At 38.0% G+C, this 22,884-nt stretch overlaps 1 protein-coding gene across 2 annotated transcripts in view; it reads left to right on the top strand.

The window, feature by feature from the left end:
* The window catches only part of LOC127633039 (succinate--CoA ligase [GDP-forming] subunit beta, mitochondrial-like), a 161,020-nt gene that overhangs the window by 22,781 nt on the left and 115,355 nt on the right, over positions 1-22,884 (top strand). For both annotated transcript variants that reach the window (XM_052111902.1, XM_052111903.1), the window contains exon 3: positions 8,762-8,903. In XM_052111902.1, the coding sequence (XP_051967862.1) occupies positions 8,762-8,903 (142 nt within the window). The remainder of the gene's footprint in view (positions 1-8,761; positions 8,904-22,884) is intronic.

Here is a 22,884-nt window from a genome sequence, read left to right as displayed (position 1 = left end):
AAGTTTTATATATGAAAGTTCACCGTAAAAAAAGTTATTGTCTCTCAAAAGTAGGAGTCGACTCTGAGTCAATTTAATGAATCTTTTTTCCAATGAGTCATTTTCCTTTTCGTTGTGACGTCAAGACGGAAAATTATCAAATTGGCCGCGCCCACTCATTGCGTGCGCAGACACCAGGGAAAACTTGAAAACATCATGTCGACAACAAGACGCTGTGTTCTGAAGTGCATATCAAAAGCGACCTTTTTTTCACTGCCCAGGGACGAGCATGTGAAGAATCAGTGGCTAGAGTTTATATTTACAACTATACCAAACAAGTATAGCCCGAACCTTGTGCTGTGTTCGCGTCATTTTAATGACGATTGCTTTACGAACATGAATGCTTTCAAGTGTGGATTCGCGAGCCGGTTGATACTGGAGGAAGGTTCAGTACCAAGTTTTTTTGGATCAGCTTCCTCCTCCGAATCACAACCTGTAAGTATTATTAATAATTGTTGCTTTTATGTGTTTTTTAGCATGCTTAATAAGTATCTGTGTGTGTTGTGTAAGTTACGCTCAGCACAGCTTCTAGGTCTCCAATGTCAATTTTTTTGAAATATGTGAAATGTTTGTCGATGTTATTGGAGTTGTCATAAAGAATAGAGCAATAACTTGTAGTAATGCAGTGCTTTACCAATATGTTTATGCGTTGGGCTAACGCAAACAATAACTGATTTTGTGTTTACCACCGAACTTTGGGCTATGATCGCTAACATAAATCAACTCAAATTCCTTCTCTGATTTAGATTTTTTTACTACAAAGCGGTGTTCCGACAATCTCTGCACAGAGTATACCAATCACAACTGACTGGGTCATCTGACCAATCACCGCAGATTAGCGTCACGCAAAGGAGGGGTTTGGAAAAATTAGTCGTTGAACGAATCATTTGGGAGTCGGTGAGCAAATCAGGTAAACAAAAATGCATATTATAAGACAACAAAAGTGTTTTTTGTCATTGCATGCATGTAAAACTGTTGTTGGGGACTCCCAAAACAATATTAGGAACATTTTAAATGCCATAATAGGTGCCCTTTAAACAAATTTTGGTGGAGCTCACAAGGAGAATTGGTGAAACCTATACATCTGATTGCAACAGCAAATGGGATTTTAGATCTTTAGTGGAGTAGAAGATTATCAGATTATTAACTTGACAAAAAAAAGCAATTAGCATATTATTAATTATTCAAGATGTTAAACTAATTAACATGTTTCTAGAGCTATTAAAGTTTGTATCTACAAATCCATAGTTGAATGAGTTAATGAGATGTTAAAATTATTAGGACTGTCATGAGCTATTGAACTGATTTTAAGAAGAATGACTTTGAAGAGGAAATGGAGAATTTCATTTGTGTACCTTGAAGTGCCATTCTTTGACATTTAAGAATCACTGCAGAATGTCATGGTTGTAGCTTCAAGCTTGCCGAAAGGGAAACTCTCACTAAAAGTCATGCCGACTTGAAGATGTATTGTTCTGTGAATTTGAAAATATTGACTTGAGTATTCATGGCAAAAGTCAAGAAATGGGCTTTTATGTTAATGTCAGAGCACGCTTTTATTGCTTGCCTCTTTCAGACTTTAAGAGGGTACTTTTTATTAAGATTTTAGCTGTTGTTTGATAGATTCAAACAGAGTGACATATGAGCTTATGCTGAGACAGTATTTCACACATTAAATAAATATAAGATTGTGAAATAACAATGAACAATACTTCTACATTTATTAATCTTGGATAAAACCAAAGGTATAGTTCACCATAACAAATAAAAAATCTGTCATTTACTCACTCTAATATCAGTCTAAAATCGAATATCACCTGTATGACTTACTGCATTCAGTGGAACACAAAATGATATATTTTTTTCAAGTCTTTGCCATATAATGAAAATAAATAATGACATTTTTCTTTAAAACACGCACACACACACCATAAAACTACAGTAAAAATAGTCGTATTCCAAGTATTCTGATGCCATGCAGTCACTTTTGGTGATGAAAACATTTTTCAGTCGTTATGCACTCTCAAATCAAACCTGCACAGTAGTTGCCTAATTTGAAATGGTCACCAGTTTGACAGCATAATGTTTTGTCATGACACATACAAGAACAAATGAGGTTTGATGTTATCGATGTCCAGTCTGGGTCTTAGTCGCCATGTTATTTGGGCACTACCATTGAGAGTTTGACTTGAGTGAATAGCAATTACAATTTTTGCCTGTTCAAAATACAAAGTGATTGTATCACTTCAGAAGACTTGGAATATAGTTCAGTCTTACTTACTAATTTAACTGTGGTTATTTGGTGTTTTTGTCCTTTTTTGAAGTCACAGCATAGAGTCACTACTCACTATAAATTAAAAAAGAATGTGCAAATGAAAACTGTTTTGTTTATTTTAAGTATAACCAACCATTGAATGATGTGTGTTTATAATATGTGTATTATGTCTGTTTATTTGATTTTTAAGTGTTTAATTTTTTTCCCTCTTAGCCTGTGTGTGTGTGCGCGCGAGTGTTTCTCAGTGCGGGAAGATGTGTGAGTGCATGTGAAGGGGTGTTTGTGTGTTGGTATTGAACTGGCAGTGTCTCTAGAGTGCTGATTAAGATAATTACTGTTGAGGCAAAGTCTCAGGGGGGATCAGACACCTGCCAGCCCCAAACACACACACACCTTTTACCACTTCCTCATGGAGCACAGCGCTAGCACCTCTGCCTGTCGCCTCCTGTCCAGCTCCACCTCAACCTCACTTTGCCCTTGAGTGAACTAATAACCTGTAAACCTACATAGGTTCCTGCTAAAATTAGCTAGAAGGAGGGAAAAAGGAAAACAATTACTGCTAACATTTGCAAAGAGGTTGCCAGGGTGCTATTTAAGCACTTCTAATCCAGTTAATCAGGCGGGATGGGAAACGGTATCACTGATGGCACCTGCTAGACTGAAACGCAAAAAATAAAACTGTTAGAAAAACAAATATCCTCACCTCAGATCTGATTTGAATTAGATATTTTTAAACTTATAATGCTTCAATTAAAGTCTAGTTTTAGTATTTCACTTTTTTTTTTTAGACCTAGCATCTGATTTGACAGTTTTTTTCTTACTGTTTGATTCAAACAGAGCTGAATACGAGGATGGTTTGGTGTCTACAAGTTGTTTTGTAGAACGATGAACCTGTATTCCTCATTATCAGTTTAGTCTTTTTCCTCTATAGAGCTCTAGTCCTAAATCCCCAAAAAAGAATGAGCATTTTCAAGGAATTCGAATGGACGGTTTTTGATTTACTGTATGTGTAAAATAAGCTCTGTAGTTAACTTCCACGGTGGTTCTGTATAAAATCAAACTTAAGTAACCCTTATTGTATTGTCTGTCTCTCACTAAAGCCCTCAGTCCATATCATTATATATTTATCTTTCGGAAACTTTATTCATGTAATGTAAACTTTATTGCTGGTGAAATAAAGTATTATCTATTGAGAAAACTGCACTTATTTCCCAAATGAATGAATAAAAAGCAGTGAACACTAAGTCAGATGTGTCCCAGATAGTCAAATAATAACCCCCTGTTATGAGGAAGAGGGTGTGGTTGGGCTGTAAGGATGGATGCCTTGCACTGAATTAGAGTCTCTGGCTCTTTATCCCTCTCCAGGCTGATTGGATGATTCTCCACAACGCAGAGCAATGGCACTTGACCTCACCTCCTGGCAGACAGCAGCGTGCTCCTCCACCCCCTGGCAGCAGGCAGCAGTTCCTCTGCTTCCTGGAGGATGGCAGCGGCTTCTTTGTCTCTTGGCAGACAGCAGCAGGCTCTTCCACCTTCTAACGAAACACTCCAGTACCACCAAACCATACCTCCTCAGCGTCGAGACCCTCCATAAGCAGCGAGGGCTCTCCGACAGTGCATCCCTTTTCCCTCCGGGGTTTCGGCAACAGTGTAACCGATAATGTCTCTTGATCAAGAGAAAGGAGGAGGTGGGAACCGGATTAACACTCACAAAGATTTTAATTCAACATAAAACACTGACTTCCAACTCAACATAAACACTGATTCACACATGCACATCTTTGTGTGTCTCTCTCTCGAACTGGCATCTCTGGCTCCTCTTTATCCCTCTCCAGGCTGATTGGGATGATTCTCCACGACGCAGAGCATTGGCACAGGACCTCGCCTCGTGGCGGAAAGCATCGGACACCTCCGCCTTCTGGTGGATGGCAGTCAGCAGCGGTTCCTCTGCTTCCTGGAGGATGGCAGCAGTTCCTCTGCTTCCTGGAGGATGGCAGCGGCTTCTTCGTCTCTTGGCGGATGGCAGCAGGCTCTTCCGCCTTCTAGCAAACTGCTCCAATACCACCGAACCATACCTCCTCCCTCCCTGGTTTCGGCACCAGTGGAACAGATAAGGTCTCTTGATCAACGGAAAGGAGAAAGCGGGAACCGGGTTAACACTCACAAAGACTTTAATTCAACATAAAACACTGACTTCCACCTCATCAAAAACACTGATGCACACACACACACACACACTTCATGCATTTCTCAAACTGGCATCTCTGGCTCCTCTTTATCATTTATTTTTTTTTAAGTTGCCCCTCATGGAATGTTATGGAAAGCTTTACCCAAAAAGGATAATTCTCTCATCATCACCCATATGCCAGCTTAAACTGGTATGATTTTCCTATCTTCTGTGGAACACAAATGAAGATATTTTCATGGAGATATGATGCGTTTATATCTATACAATGCAACTCAAGGTGGTCAAAACCTGTCAAGCTCCAAAGAGGATTTAAAGCAACTCCAAATAAACTAAATAAACTCTGTGTAAATGTCACATGCGACTTTAATGAGACTTTGGGCAACCAGCGGGATACCTTCTTGACACGACCGTGGGTTATCAATGAGCTTGTGCCATTTTTAAAAAGCCAACAGCCTTTTATTTACATCACAGCCATGAACATGATTTGTGACTTCCCATTTAGACGTATTCTAACATTTTAGCTTAATTTTCATAGAAGAGAAAGACAGTACATTTTAAATGTGTGTATCTACATTTATATGTGAAAGTTTATTTTGTCAACTTGCAGGAATACACAAAACAACCTCAAAGCAAATAGACATTGACTAAAATCTACAAAACCTAATAACCCGAAGTTTGACAAATGCGATATTCCATGGTTACTGAGACAGAGAGAGAACATTCCTTATACAATGCACGCAATGTCAGGAAATGGTTCATTGTCACCGCAATATTAAAGTTTTGACTAAACTTACTAAGCAAATCCTTTCATGCTCTTTTTTTTTTTTTTTTCTGTTATGAAAAATGTGATATGAGCATATGATGAATCATACTTTATTTAGTTCAGTGTAACCTAGCTCAGTCAAAGTGCAATGTGCAGTATATTAGTGAAAAGATAAAATGCAGGCTTTGAGAAGAACACTGCAGTGAATGAGAGTTAATCTATCATCCATATCAAAAAGCAAGATAGTGAGTGGACTGGAGTTGTTTGAACTTCTTTTTGTGTTCTTCATTCATATCTCTTTCCTTATACATAATGAGGGAAACCGTCCAAAATGCTTTGACTAACTTTGACTTCTGAGACATTGGTATGTTATCATTAAGGCTGCATGATTGATTGTGTTAAGTTAAAAATCACAGTATGGTCGTGCACAATTCTTAAACCTTAAAAGGCTGCGTTTTAAAATGTATGCATTTCAGTGTTTCAGTCAATGCTTCCAATCCTCCACCGGTCTGGATGGCAATATACATTATCCATTATTCCATGACAGAATTTAAAAGGGTATTTTGTTCATTTGGTTATAACATCTTTTTATTTTTCCATGATGTGTTTGACATTTCCGTGGAATTGCCCAACATATGCATAATGTCAATTTGTAATGTTACATATAGAGTACATACATGTAAAATGTGAGTTATGTTGTTTTGAACTACAAAAACGTCATTGCAAAAATGTTTTAGAAGTACAAAATAACCTTTGTTTCACGTCGTTATCATGCTGTGATGTTTAGATATTTTTTGTGTGTCGTTTTTTTATCTTCTATTTATCTTTAATTGTGGTTGGCTCTGTTATGTGTCAGATCCAATCAAGTTTAATGTGAATAATATATTGATAAGTCAATAAATACGTTTTTGTACCTTTTCAAAGCATAATTCCTGAGCATAACTTTGATCTGATGGCAATATAAGTTAAGTGGCAAAATATCGGTATCAGCATACAGTTCTTTGTTAAAATCGTTATCGGCCAATTTTTTTTATATCGGTGCATCCCTACTTCTGAGTCTACACCTCTATAATATACATTTTTGAGAACACAACAGTAGTGTCCACTTCTGAGTGAAAACTTCTGTAGTCTGCTCTTCAACAGGCTGCTAACTTTGGTGGCCTCCCTCATTCTCCATAGAAACACTTAAACACTCAATTAGTGGATGATATGGAGAGTTGTTCACCCACGTGACTTAATCAGGTGCTTGACTGCGTTTAGCACTTTGAGGCTCTTCAACAGCCAGCACTGCTCTGATTACCTGTTTTAGTCTTATTCAGTAGTGCTGGATAATGGGAAATTAATGAGTGTCTTATGGGTTATTAACTACCAAATTAAAAGATCATCAAAGGATTTGATCATGAATGTGTGTGAATATTAACCTGACCGTAAATGAAAATGAAGACACAAATGGTTTTGAATCTGCTGTGCTGTCTGTTGTGAAACAGCATGAAGACCTGCCTAAAAATCAATACAATAAATGAAACTTCCTCATGTATTCATTGCAGACAATTTACAATCATAGAAAATTTGTATCATTGATTGTTTTTAATTAATGCATAATTTATTTATGCTTTTCCAAACTCTTCCTTAGTAATTTTAGCAAATATGCCCATTTTGATGAAAACAAAATACATGCAAATAAAAGCCGTCGTTTTGTCAGATTCTCTCTCTCTCTCTCGCTCTCTCTCGCTCTTTATATTTTAGTTGACACAACGTGTTATGAGAAAGAATTGAAGTTGTTTCCCAAAGTTATGCATCAACAATCCTATTTTCCCTTTTTTTATTGATAAACTATTCCATAAGTAAAAAATAATTTCCAAGATTTGAATGCTCAAGTCACTTATTTTTTTGTTTTTTTGTTAAAGGCTATCTAAAAAGTTAACTGTTACCAAGATTTTGTCTAGTAAACAATTAAAGTCGATTTTTGTAAAGTATCATTCAAATCCCTGTTTAATAAGCACACTGTGGTTTTACAACCAAAATTGGACTGTAAAATTGTCACCCTTGTAACCATTCTGAATGCACAATTATATCCCAATATATTTATTATACTCAGTATATAATACTGCAACTTATTGCTATTTAAACATATATATATATATATATATATATATATATATATATATATATACACTCACCTAAAGGATTATTTGGAACACCTGTTCAATTTCTCATTAATGCAATTATCTAATCAACCAATCACATGGCAGTTGCTTCAATGCATTTAGGGGTGTGGTCCTGGTCAAGCCAATCTCCTGAACTCCAAACTGAATGTCAGAATGGGAAAGAAAGGTGATTTAAGCAATTTTGAGCGTGGCATGGTTGTTGGTGCCAGACGGGCCGGTCTGAGTATTTCACAATCTGCTCAGTTACTGGGATTTTCACGCACAACCATTTCTAGGGTTTACAAAGAATGGTGTGAAAAGGGAAAAACATCCAGTATGCCGTAGTCCTGTGGGCGAAAATGCCTTGTTGATGCTAGAGGTCAGAGGAGAATGGGCCGACTGATTCAAGCTGATAGAAGAGCAACTTTGCCTGAAATAACCACTCGTTACAACCGAGGTATGCAGCAAAGCATTTGTGAAGCCACAGGCTTGAGGCGGATGGGCTACAACAGCAGAAGACCCCACCGGGTACCACTCATCTCCACTACAAATAGGAAAAAGAGGCTACAATTTGCAAGAGCTCACCAAAATTGGACAGTTGAAGACTGGAAATATGTTGCCTGGTCTGATGAGTCTCGATTTCTGTTGAGACATTCAGATGGTCGAGTCAGAATTTGGCGTAAACAGAATGAGAACATGGACTTGTTACCACTGTGCAGGCTGGTGGTGGTGGTTTAATGGTGTGGGGGATGTTTTCTTGGCACACTTTAGGCCCCTTAGTGCCAATTGGGCATCGTTTAAATGCCACGGCCTACCTGAGCATTGTTTCTGACCATGTCCATCCCTTTATGGCCACCATGTACCCATCCTCTGATGGCTACTTCCAGCAGGATAATGCACCATGTCACAAAGCTCGAATCATTTCAAATTGGTTTCTTGAACATGACAATGAGTTCACTGTACTAAAATGGCCCCCACAGTCACCAGATCTCAACCCAATAGAGCATCTTTGGGATGTGGTGGAACAGGAGCTTCGTGCCCTGGATGTGCATCCCTCAAATCTCCATTAACTGCAAGATGCTATCCTATCAATATGGGCCAACATTTCTAAAGAATGCTTTCAGCACCTTGTTGAATTAATGCCACCTAGAATTAAGGCAGTTCTGAAGGCGAAAGTGGGTCAAACACAGTATTAGTATGGTGTTCCTAATAGTCCTTTAGGTGAGTGTATATACACACACATATATATGGATGGAATGTTTAAAATATTTTACAAAGTTACTATGAAAATCACCTTATCAAACTGAAAAAGGCATGATATATTTAGTAAGACCCGTCTATGTATGTTTTAGTTATCACGGGTGAGTCCTAGAAGATGGCTGAACCTGCAGGAGTACCAGAGCAAAAAGCTTATGCAGGACAGTGGCGTGACCGTGCAGCGGTTCTTCGTGGCTGATACTGCATCTGAAGCTCTGGAGGCTGCTAAGAGACTCAGTAAGTGCCATTTTCATAATTCTAAGCAGCTCGCTATTAACTGCTTAACAAATGATGGATAATTTGCTGACAACACAGTGCCATTTTTTGAGGTCATTTTAATAGCTTTTTGAGTGAGAGGCAATAATGTGATTACACGAATAACACTTCAGTGATAACATCCTAATTGTGTTATGTTTATTTGTTAACTGGTTTGGTGCTTATATGCAGAGATCTTTTCTCAAATGCAAAGAGCAGGGCCATGAGGGGCAGAAGTAGCCAGTGAGACAGAAGAAGGTTGCCAACTCAAATTACATTGCATGTTTTTGATTTTATCATGGTTGTAATGGGTTCAATCCATATGTTAATAAAGTATATTATCTGAAGATATTGCTCTTGTGTAGAGTAAAACTTGCTTGCAAGCCATAGTAATGCATAGTTTGATACTTAATCATGCCCACGAGGTGGCACCAAGTGCGAGTTGTGTTTTTAGTTGGATATGATGTATTATAGTGAACAATAATTTTACTACCCCAATTCCCTAATTCTAAACCTTAACCATCAGTGGAGTGAAAGATTAATTGTTTAAAGTGATAATACAACCTTGGAATATCATTCACCTTTGTTTATGTAAAATAATTCAATTCATTTTTGGTTTCCATGGGACCATAACCTGTGTCTCTGAGGTTTCTCGCGCAACACACTGTATCTGATGGGGATGCCGCTTTTCAGTAATTTCAGGGTACATGAGCATTCTGAAACACCATGTCGATATCCCTTGTAGGGCTGAAACAATTAATAGATGTTATCGACAAAAATCTGTTGTTTAATCTCATTTAACGTAACATGAGATCACATTAAACTCTAATAATTGCGTGCGAGAGCAGCACTGCAAAATTTTGGTGCGATACCCTGCTTTTGTACCCAGCCCTGGTACCTCAGTATCGATACACCTGCTTGTGTGTGTGTGTGTGTGTGTGTGTGTGTGTGTGTGTGTGTGTGTGTGTGTGTGTGTGTGTGTGTGTGTGTGTGTGTGTGTGTGTGTGTAAAGGAGACTACAGAGTAGGACGGAGCCTCTTATTTGTTCTGTGGCATGCATGTGACTGTATATTAATTAAATGACATCCTTCTGCTGTTCAATGATCACACTTGGCCATATCGAGACTTTTTTATTATTATTTTCAAATGGTCTTTGATTTTATCTCAAAACCCTCACATTATATTACATTTAGCTGAAGGCAGCATACTTTGATATGGTACCGAAATGAACAACAATATGATATTGTCCTGTTTCCAATTTTTTGGTTATGCAATATTTAATTAGTACCAGTATACCACGCATACCTATCCCCTAACTGATCAAGGTGATGAAAAATCATAGAAACTCATTCACAGGTGTGTGCACTTAGCTGTACCCATCAGTGCTGGTGCAGTCTGAGCTTAATCTGAGAAGTGCTGGCCCTTCAACCCTCATTAAATGTCATGTTTGAGAGATGTTGGATGCTTTCCAGAGACTCTGCTGCATTTTACAGCTCTAATCTCCTGCTTATCTCACTGTAAACAGTGGGCTTTATCTTGCCATGTTCCTCTCTTCTGGTCTTGCTGTATGTGTATGGTGAAATATTTTCTTTCATGTTTTGTGGTTCATATGAATTAGATACTATAATCATAGTGCTTTCTCAGGTCAGCCGTGAGGGTGAGTCAATGACAGTGCCTTTTTTCCAACTCTATTTGAAAACGTACTCCAATATGGCATTTCCAGTCCAGCATATTCAGTGTTTCAGCCTGGTCCCAGTGGGCTGGAGTATGGCCCGAGCTGGGCGACATGTACAAGGCAATCAAGCGAGACGTGAAGGATTTCTGTGACTGCGATAGTGCAGTGAGCTGTTCTCCCTAGTGCAGAGTTGCCGCCCCACAGTTAGGCTCACTTACCCATGTAGCATTTCAGCTGACAGCTCAATCTCAGCACTGCTGTCTACTGTGCAAAGATAATTTAAAAGATGGTGATTTATACATATATATTTTTTTAAGAGTTTTGTTGCAAAACGGCAAAGTAAGATGCTCTGTATGACCTGAACATGTGTTGACACCACTTTCTAATTAATGGGTTTTGCGGTTTCATGCACACCAATTGTTAATGCATGCATACAGTCAAGTATAGAGCCATGCAATGTCCTTATACGTCTTTAGTGGACCGTAGTTTTTCTGCACCAGTTGGGTGATAGATTAGTCGACACTTGAACCTACTAGCTAGGCTCTAATGTGTTAAACACATGGACTGTCCACTGGTCTTTTTTAGAAACAATATATATGGCAATTTAATACATTGTGATTGAAACTGCTTCACTGCATTTGACAAATAGGGTACCTTGTAGAGGCTTTGACAAGGATCTAATTTTGGGGGTTGTAAAGCAAGATCCCTTTTTGCTTTTAGGGCTGCACTATTTTTTATGGTTTTATTTTTACATTTAAATGTGCATCTCAAAAACATTTTTTTTTCATATATTCTAGATTCATTACACATAAATTGAAATATTTCAAGCATTAGAATCCTTTCGAGCCTTACAGCTCATGGAAATCAAAAATCCAGTATCTCAAAATAGTAGAATAAAGAATTTATAATACAGAAACGTCGACCTTCTGAAAAGTATGTTAATTTATGCACTGAATACTTGGTCGGGGCTCCTTTTGCATTAATTACTGCAAATAATTATTGCTCAATGGTCCAAAGTCCTCTTTTCAGATGAAAGCAAATTTTGCATTTCATTTGGAAATCAAGGTCCCAGAGTCTGGAGGAAGAATGGAGAGGCACAGAATCCAAGTTGCTTGAAGTCCAGTGTGAAGTTTCCACAGTCAGTGATGATTTGGGGAGCCATGTCATCTGCTGATTTTAGTGCACTGTGTTTTCTCAAGTCGAGAGTCAATGCAGCCGTCTACCAGGAGATTTTAGAGCACTTCATGCTTCTATCGCTGACAAGCTTTTTGGAGATGCTGATTTCCTTTTACAGCAAGACTTGGCACTTGCCCACAGTGCCAAAACTACTAGTAACTGGTTTGCTGACCATGGGATTACTGTGCTTGATTGGCCAGCCAACTCGCCTGACCTGAACCCCCATAGAGAATCTATGGGGTATTGTCAAGAGGAAAATGAGAGACACCAGACCCAACAATACAAACGAGCTGAAGGCCGCTACCAAAGCAACCTGGACTTCCATAACACCCCACCTGTGCCACAGGCTGATTGCCTACATGCCACGCCACATTGATGCATTCATTCGTGCAAAAGGAGCCCGACCAAGTATTTAGTGCATACATTTTCATACTTTTCAGAAGATTGATATTTCTGTATGATATATTCTTTATTTTAATATTTTGAGACACTGGATTTTTGATTTTCATGAGCTGTAAGCCGTAATCATCAAGATTACAAAAAAAAAAAAAAGACTCTAAATATTTCACTTTATTTGAAATGAATCTAGAATATATGAATGTTCCACTTTTTTATTAAATTATGGAATATGACATTTTTTAAGATGCATTTCTGTGCATTTCTGTGTGTGTGTGTGTATGTGTGTGTATATATATATATATATATATATATATATATATATATATATATATATATATATACATATACACACAATACCATTGTGAAGAATCAACAACATGTGGGACACAATCATGAAGTGGAGCGAAATTTATTGGATATTTCAAACTTTTTTAACAAATAAAAAACTGAAAAATTGAGTGCAAAATTATTCAGCCCCTTAAGTTAATACTTTGTAAGCCACCTTTTGCTGCGATTACAGCTGTAAGTAAGCTTGGGGTATGTCTCTATCAGTTTTGCACATCGAGAGACTGAAATTTTTGCCCATTCCTCCTTGCAAAACAGCTCGAGCTCAGTGAGGTTGGTGAGGTTGGATGGAGAGCTTTTGTGTAAGTTTGAAATATCCAATAAATTTCGTTCCACTTCATGATTGTGTCCCACTTGTTGTTGATTCTTCACAAAAAATATGGTTTTATATCTTTATGTTTGAAACCTGAAATGTGGCAAAAGGTCGAAAAGTTCAAGGGGCACTGCAGGCATGTATATATATATATACATATATATATGTATGCACATATATATATATATATATATATATATATATATATATATATCTACATACATATATATACACACACACACACAATACCATTCAAAAGTTTAGGGTCACTTACTCATTCTTTATTTATTTTTTTTTTACATTTTAGAATTATAAATTCATCACAACTATAAAATAATAGAAAAAATATGGGAATTATGTTGTGTTTAAGTTGTGTGAGAAGTGCCCGACAAGGCAGCCACATGTATGGCAAGTGCTACAGGAAGCGTGGGGTGAAATGTCACTTGAGTATCTGGACAAACTGACAGCTAGAATCCCAAGGATGTGCTAAACTGTCATTGCTGCACATGGAGGATTTTTTGATGAGAACTCTTTGAAGTAGTTTTTTCAAATTTTTTTCAAAGGTACCAATTTCTTTCCATAAGAGCAAAATATGTATATTATTCCAAACTTTTGGCCGCCACTGTGTGTGTGTATACATATACATGTACAATCACCGGCCACTTTATTAAGTACACCTACTTATTCATAGATTCTCTAATTAGCCAATCATGTGGAAGCAGTGCAATGTATAAAATCATGCAGATATAGGTCAGGAGCTTCAGTTAATGGAACCATCAACCATCAGAATGGGCGAAAAATGTGATCTCTGTGATTCGTGGTATGATTGTTGGTGCCAAACGGGCTGGTTTGTGTATTTCTGTAACTGCTGATCTACTGGCATTTTCACACACACCAGTCTCTAGAGTGTAAAGAGAATTATGCAAAAAAAAAAAATCCAAGTGGCAGTTTTATGGGTGAAATGGCTTGTTAATGACAGAGATCAGAGGAGAATGGCTAGACTGGTTCAAGCTGGCAGGAAGGTGACAGTAACCCATTAGATTAGTGCTATGCAGAAAATAATTTTTGAATATACAACACATGGACATTGTGGCGGATGGACTACAGCACCAGAAGATACCTCCGGGAACCAATACTGGCAGCTTAGAACAGGAAACTGAGACTGCAGTGGGTACAGGCTTACCAAAACTGGACAGTAGATGATTGGAAAAACATTGCCTGGTCTGAGGTACACAAATGGTAGACCCACTGCAGAACTGGTGCTCACTGGTTGTTTTTTGTTTTTCACACCATTCTCTATAAACTCAACTATTGTGCGTGGAAATCCCAGGAGATCAGCAGTTACAAAAATAGTCAAACCAGCTTGTCTGGCCCCATCAATCATGCCACAGTCTAAATCACTGAGATCACATTTTTGCCCCATTCTGATGGTTGATGGTTCCATTAACTGAAGCTGCTGACCCATATCTGCATGATTTTATACATTACACTGCTGCCACATGATTGACTGATTAGATAATCACATGCAGAATTATTAGGTGTACCTAATAAAGTGGCCAGTGAGTGTATATAAATTAAGGCTCCTGTACACTCACAGCAAAGTTGAGATTAAAATGTGTTATCAACAACTACATGCCTCATTTTATGAATAAATGCACCTGCTATTTTATAGACTTTATCTAAAAAATAACATGACATGGTCTTGGAAAATGTCACTTTGTGAAGTATAGATTTAGTTAAGTTTGCACCAGCTTGGCAACTTTGCATGCCAGTGGATTAGATAAGTTTGTGCTAAATGTGCTATTTTAGTGCATCATGGTAACATGTTTTTACAATGACAACATCATGTGGGCTACAGAAAAATGGTTCAAGTGCTGCATACGGTATGTGGCACCGCTTGTTGAGTACCACTAATCTAGTATTGATGCAAAGTTGTTAAAAAAAAAAAAAAGCAATTACAAAATATAGATGATTGTTTCTGCAAAGCCCTAAGGAAGAAGGAAAAGTTTCTTATACAAAGTCTATTTTTATTCTATAGGAAGGATGATGAAATGCTGTTATGCACATTTAGAGGGAATAAGGAAAGAAAGGATAAAAAAAAAAGAAGTTACTGTCCTCGAAAGAGTGAGTTTCCTCTGTTGACGCTCTCACTTTATATGTTGACTGACTGCAGGCTGTGGCGCTAATGATCCCACACCTGTCCCTAAAGTGGGTCCTGTGTTTGTCACGGAGGCAGGGGGGCTGCCCATTTTAAACAACCCCCCCATGTCGTTAAGTAATCTGACTGTCAAAGGGGCAAGTCTGATGCTGCCTACATCAGTCACCAACTGCCACTCGATTATGCAGCTCTGCTTGCTGCCAAAACACACACAAATGCACAGTAACACATACACACAGAAAAGGAATAATGAGAGAGAAGACGAAAGATAAAGTGAGTTTGAAAGAGGCCGAGAAAGATAGAGGGAGGGAAAGATGGAGTGAGAGTGGGGGCACACCGTAGAGACAAAATAGACTGCCGCTGACTTTTGATTTGACGATAAGGTGGGAACTTTTTGCCACCAAACTGAGATGGCGCAATAAATCAATGGATGAGCAGATGCGTAGCTCATCCATAGAAAGAGTCTCTCAGGCAATCTGTGTTGTGCTCTTGTCCTGTTTAAAGGGACAGCACACCAAAAGCTCATTTGATGACTGAAAATGTCCTTTTGGGTGAACTATCCCTTTAAGAGATTTGTCCAAGATTAAAGTTTTGAGAAATTGGAGAAGGTTCCTTATTTTTAGCGGGTTGTTTTTAAAAACGGTGTGATTTCAACACCTATCATCAAAAGTGTATTTAACTCCAAAAGGGCCCTTTCATGGGTTAAAAAAGCATCTTGAAGCATTTTGAATTTTGAGTTCCAATATTACTATTATTCTTAGGACACCGACTTCAGTCCATCCTAGTACTCACAAACAGCCATGATCCGATGTTCCTCAGCCAATGAAAGACCCAAATTATTTTGGCTTGCTTTGTTCCTCCTGCAGCTCCTGTTGACAAATGCATCTGCTGGGTAAATGTTGATGGTTTTGTCCCCTAGAATGGTTTTCTCACAGTCTGCATTATTCAGGCCTACCAGGACTGTGGAATGAGAGGCATAGATGGCAAAATATTTCTTAAAACGTATTTCTTTCTTTCTCCTTGTCCAGACACTAGAATCATTCCCCATATTCAGACAAACATATTCCAAAATCTGGCCAAAATTAATTGAGTAGTTCTACCAAATTATGAAAATGATCTTATCACATACCTTCATGCCATCCCACGGTGAAAATTTTGCAGAAGAATTTCTCAGCTCTGTAGTTCCATACAATGCACGAGAATGGGTGTACACATTTTGAATCTCCAAAATCCACATAAGGTTAACATAAGTTCACCAGATGACTCTGGTGGTTAAATCCATATCTCCAGAAGTGATATGATAGGTGTGGGCGAGGAAACAGATAACTTTTTAAAATTTTTTTCTCCCTGTTCAGTCAATCTCTACTACTCTTCTGTTTTTGGTGATTCAAATTCTTCATGCATATCGCCCCCTACCGGGCAGGGAGGAGAATTTATGATAACAAATTTCAATCACCCACAGCTATCATATTGTGTCTGAACACATGGATTTAACCACTGGAGTCATATGGATTACTTTTATGCTCCCTTAATGTGGATTTTGGAGCTTCAATATTTGGCAATCATTCACTTGCATAGTGAGGACCTACAGAGCTGAGATATTCTTTTAAAAATCTTCATTTGTGTTCTGCAGAGGAAAGAGAGTTATACACAGCTGGGATACCAGTAGGGTGAGTAAATCAGAGAAAGAATTTTCATTTTTGGGTGATCTATCCTTTTAAGCCCTGCAGGTGTTTTTTTTCCATAACTTACTGTTGCTGTCATTGCTTGTATTGCCATCTCACTAACTTATTCCTTCATTTTTCTCTCACTTATTAATTTAGGAATATGAGCTATTTTAAATGACAGAGAAAGTAAGACTTACAATTAACAGGAGAGGTCTGTATTAATACATTTCAGACAGGTATGAATATTCAAAGTAAACAGCAATGGTTTATGCATGGAAGTCAAATCTCATGTGTCCTTATTAGAGGCAGAGAGTTTCATATGTCAACCTACAGCAGTACGCAGAATTACTCTGACATTCAACAACCCTGAGATGAAAACGGCAGAAGTATGGCATAACACAGGGGTTTGACTCAATTGGCTCGACAAGTTTAAATGGTATGGCTCGACAAATGAAGACAACTTTGAGAAAAGGGTTTGATAGTGGGCTAATAGGAAAATGTAATAAAGGTGGTAAAAGTTACTTTTGCCACATTTGAAAAGGTATTCATTTCGTTGAGGTGAGAGTAATGGACTCTCTATTCTTATTTAGCAGCTGATTATATTTCCTTTCCATGTTTTCATATCTTCTGAATTGAGATCATTATTAATCACAATGATTACTTTAATCATTGTTGCAAATAATTAACATGGTGATGGTTTTTGAAAAATGAGGCTCAATGCATTTCAAGGACACTGCACCCGTGCCCCATTTTCTTTCATCACACCATTACATAGACTTGAGGTTTCCATCTTTTCACATTCTGTGAAATTTTCCTCAACGTGCTGGAGAGCAAGCTGTGAACTTTATTGTTAATGGAGTTTCAAGGAGTTTCACAGAACTGGGCTTAAACCATTGATAGTGAATTGACACAAGGGCACTGTGCAGATTTCTTTTTTTTTTTTTTTTGAGAATGTTTTCTCTTGAGATTGGAGAACTAGAACATTGACGCCTTGAATAGAAATACTTTCGACTATTGGTGTGAAAGTCTGGTTCACATAGCACATTATTCTGGAAAATAACTTGGAGAAGAAGAGGCAGTCTGACCAACCACAATTGTGAAGTTATACAGTTGACCAACTGCTTGTAAATATGTGTTTTTTCATGTTGTTGGTTGCCTTTTTTGGGGGGCTTATTTCCAGAATGCAGTGACGTTTTTTGGACTTGTTATTTCAGACCCTTCCCCTCCTCCACCCGCCAATGTGAAAATATTGTGGTCACTGATTTTCACTTCATTTTCCTGACCAGATCATGTGAAGTGGCATTTTTCGGCTCTGATAATGTAATTGTGGTAACAAAATAAATCTGAGCACAGTGCTGCAATAAGAGCTGTTCAAACAGGACACTAGACCGAGCACAACAGAATGGAACAGCACGACATGCCTTTTTCAATTCAGTTGTGTAGGAACACAAATATGCTGTGTCAAGTTAAAAAGAATATCAACCTTTAAAAACACATCTCGAGACACATACGTTTTGTTATTGTCTATATTTTTTAAGTGCAATTCTCAATCAGTCTAAAAGTCATAAGTCATTATCAGTGCTTGGCACTCATCCAAAATTTTAATGCACAGTTTAAGCATTCGAGTGTGCATTTTTATCTCAAATTCTATGAATATTCACATTTTTATTTGACATCCTTAAAACACAACATGTTTCCTGGCAGATTAATGAAAACCTGTGTACCCTGTGTCCTGTAAATTGTGTAAAAGCCAGCTAAATTCAATTGGAACTCACTATTTCAGCCAGCTCTTGCCATTTTTGTTTGCATTTGCATTAGACAGGCAGTGAATGATCTGTGGGCATGCTGTCTAAGGCTGAGACTTAGAACACTAATACCACAATCTTAAGCGTATCAGAAGGTAGAAGCCTGATATGTGTATCAAAAGACTCACAGCTGAGTTTGCCCTTGAGACAGGTTTATGGAATAAGTATCTAGTGAGAGGTCCTTGCTACCATCTCCTTAATCCAGTTGTTGTGAAATCGGCAGCATATATGCTTTCACACCTCACTTCCCCAGGATCTTCATCAGTGGCATTGCACCATATGTCTCTCTACCGACCCTCCACTCTGTTTCATATGCGGCATCTTTTGAGTCCTCCCTCATTCCGAAAACCTCCTCTCTCACTGCATGTGTTGAGTAGGGGGAGGAACTGAGGAATATTAATTCTGTGCAGGCGTAATTTTGCCTTCAGGATCAAATGAAAGAACTATATATAATCAGTGTTTTACTTATAAACAGAGCATTGTGATAAACAATTCAAGAATATTAGTTGGTTTGGGAAGTGATGTATGTATCTAGAACATTCCCAGTAAGTTTCAAACATGTTCAAAACCACGCCGTGTTGCGCTTCATTCATAGTGACTCAGTGGTAACGATAACTTGATTTTCAACAATACAATTTGAATCATAGTGTTCAGTGGCTGGATGCTCTCTTAGGTGTGGAACTAACATACTTTCGGAAATAAAGTGGTTTGATTTCTGAAAAACAAAACACAAAGAATTCCTTCAACCTCACGCCCCCTCTTCAAAATACCCGCCTTCCAAAAACATGTCATCAAACCCGAACATGCAAAATTATTGACAGGCAGAGAGGTGCCTTCAAGTGCCTTTTGATTGGCTAACACACACAAACACAGGCTACCCAACAATTCTTTTTTCTTTTTTTGTTTGCTGTCTTTGAGCTTGACTCAGAGTGAGAAATGTTATTTCTTAGGACACCTTAATTAGCGATGTCGTCGCCATATACAGTCGCCACAATAACCTCCACCACTGTTGTTTACTCAGCTTTCGTTTTCCTTTCTTGTGTTAAATGTTATCTGTGAAACAGACTTAGATCTTGTTGAAATTGACGTATTTATGATGGTTTTATTTTCTTTTTATTATGTATGAAGGCTTTTTTATTTCAAATTTTCTCATACTGTCATAAATTTTTTAAGACTGCCTTTGATAGGTATCTCTGGCACAGAGCTGTTGGTCTGCTGGTTGTGTTGCTTTCTCTGATCTGAGATAAAAGAGATTTGGAGATTCTTTCCTTATAAAAAACAAAAAAAAAAAAAAAAAAGGAAAAAAAAGACCTGAGCTAATGACGCCCAGTACTTACATGTTACATTTCCAATAACAGCAACTCCACTAGATGGGCACACCAGGACATCTGCCGGATGCTGTGTATCGTATGTGCGTGTGCGTGTGTGTGTGTGTGTGTATGTACATGCATGCATACTGTACAAATTTGGCTGTTTTGGAAGGAAATTGGTACTTTATACTTTGTGATCAGTTGAATGCCACTTTGATTAGTCACAAAATGTTGTGGGATCAGCTAAACTGTAAGTTGCGAGGGAAGTGCCTGACAAGACAGCCACGTCTATGGCAAGTACTACAGGATGCGTGTATCTGGACAAACTGACAGCTAGAATGCCAAGGATCTGCAAAGCATGTGAAGGATTTTTGATGAGAACTCTTTGAAGTAGTATTTGTAATCTAATTGTAATTGTAATTTTTCACATTGTGATAAGTTGAATGCCACTTTGGTGAATAAAAGTTTATTTCCATTAATATGTACATTATTCCAAACTTTTGGCCGCCAGCGTATATATCACATCATATGTTTTGCACCATTTATCCAAAACTATGATCACTCAATAAATGAATAGAATTTGGGCTCTCATAAAATGGCCTAAAAGGTGTTCTCGTAATGCGGAAAGCTCCACATTTATGGATCGTAAAGGATTGTAATTGGAGAAATGATTTGTGCAGTGGTTGTTAAAATGTCTTTCAAATGATTGTACAAATACACACAAAGGGAATACGAGGTGCTTTTGAGAGAGCACACAAATCAAGATGTAATTTCGGTTTGCTGACGGCTCGGCTGCGTTGATATTACACATGGCACATTACCATACCTCACGCCTCCAGACCTCACAGTGCTGCCGCCGTTCAACAAGCAGAAGGTGCGACACCATTATTTTGGTGATGTGGGCTCTAAATTGGATGTTTTATTAGAGATATTCCAGGGTCCATTGAGTGCCAAATTTAGATGATGAAAGACGGCTTGTTTTTTGTTCCCTTTCCACACTGCATTTGTTCAACAGAGTTCAGTTTTCTTTCTGCCAGCTGCTAAATAAGGTAAATGTAAATCCTTCTTTGAAAATCAGGTGCTTTCTCTAGTGTTGCAGGACAGAACGTCATTGCTTCCTAGTAAGTAGAGATGAGGTGTAACCGATGTGAAGAGAGGTGTAAAAAATGTGTAGTGTGTCGACTGAAGAGATGAGACCTATAGGAAGTGTTGAGAGAGGGAGATGCTTTGTTGAGGCCATTCATTTCTGACCCAACACTTGTCATCGCTCTCCATACTGCATGTAGTTGCTGCTCTACATTGCAATCTCTTTGCACTCATGAAGCTGTTTTTAGAGGTCGACCGATATTGGTTTTTTCAGGCCGATGCCGATCTTTTGAAATCCGGGTCGGCCGATGGCCGATTAATGCAGCCGATTTATTTTGGCCGATATTTGGCCGATATGTGCTTGTTTTTAACCTTTTATTTGAACCTTTTATTTGAAAGATAAAATGTAACACAAATAATTACTTAAGATAGACACAATTTCTCAACAAATACATTTATTGAACACTTGACACTTAAATTAAAAATGTATAATGTAAAAACATATTATATAAATAATGTATAACAAATATATTAAATAAACAAAGCAGGTGTTACGAACTGCTCCAAGACACGAAGGTTGAGATCCAAATGCAGCTTTAATTAAGGGGCAATCCAGACACGTAATCCAATATTCAGAGCATCCAAGAGAAGCACAGGCATAACTAGGGATGGGTATCGTTAAGGTTTTAATGGTATTACTATCTTACCGATACTGCTTATCGATCCGGTACTTTAACGGTATTCTTAACGGTTCTTTTTAAGATAAACGTTATATAGGCACAGTGATTTAATTTCAGGAAGGTCTACTAACATTACTGTTCAGGTGTGGTCTAAAAAGAAATCTAATAATTTAGTAATCAATTGTAAAATAACACTGCATAGTTTATCATAGATAGATTAATGCTTATTAATGCAGAAGTTATTCATTCAAGAGCTGTAAGTGATTTTCTCTTTGCCTTTTGCTGTTTGATTGGCAGTAATGGCTCAATCGTCACATGTTCATTAGACAGCTTCCCCTTTAAGACCGAATTCAGATCTAATAGACTCCTGAAGATGCAGCATATTTTCTCCCAACTATTTCCATAACTACGTCCATTTAAGACATAAACTGTGTTTAAGTGCATCTCCAAGTCGGTCGTTTTGACATATTTTTGTGTATAGATGATCGTTTAGATGCGCACATGAAACCCAAAGTAGTCTATACTTTGCTTGTCTCGTTGCTGTCTGTTTCGGAGCGTGTGCCGCCTTGGGACCGGTCTCTCTTGCGCTATTTTATTATTAAACGCGTCCCGCAGTTTAGCAACAGTAGCATTTTACAACAATCACCGATCGTGCTGATTCTGACGTTAAGTTTGAGTTTTAGGGAGAAATGTCAGTGCACCGCTGTGAAGGGAAGGATGTTGTGCTAGACAGAATGTGGCTTATGTATAAATATTCTTTTTATAATCTTTGGAAGGCGAAATATAAAATAAAATCAGACTAATATCACAGATCTAAACCAGGCTATGTTTGAATGTTTAGTTCTGTCACTCATTTAGCTGGGCTGTGTTGTGCTCGCTGTGCGCGAGATCTCTCTCTCTCTCTCTCACTCTCTGACTGCGAATCGCTAAATTGCATCACAGACAAATGGTTTCATAGAATTATTATACATAGAAATGGCTGGCGAGATAAAATAACTTTCTCTTTATAGCAATAATACATGTATTTTCTTAATTTCTCCAGTACTGACAGCAGAACCGGTAACGTCCGAGCTTACCAAAGCCAGTCCTTCAATAGCATATAGCGCGTTGGTATCTTTTTTATTACTTATTTCTCTGCATTGAGTGACAACCCTCTCAAATATAAGACACACAAACAGAACAAATAAAAGTCTCAGATTCACTGTCTGTAATTGCAAAATTCTTGCTTACTTATTGTGACATGATAGCAACCCTTCTGCTGTGATAATGCAACTTCAACTACGATATCAATATCCAAAGTAGCCGAATGTCATGTCGCTTTTTTTCTCGAAGTTGGCAGTAAAATATCA

Source organism: Xyrauchen texanus, chromosome 39 (genome assembly GCF_025860055.1).
Source record: "Xyrauchen texanus isolate HMW12.3.18 chromosome 39, RBS_HiC_50CHRs, whole genome shotgun sequence".
NCBI lineage: Eukaryota > Metazoa > Chordata > Actinopteri > Cypriniformes > Catostomidae > Xyrauchen > Xyrauchen texanus.
This window is presented reverse-complemented; position numbering and strand designations above follow the sequence as displayed.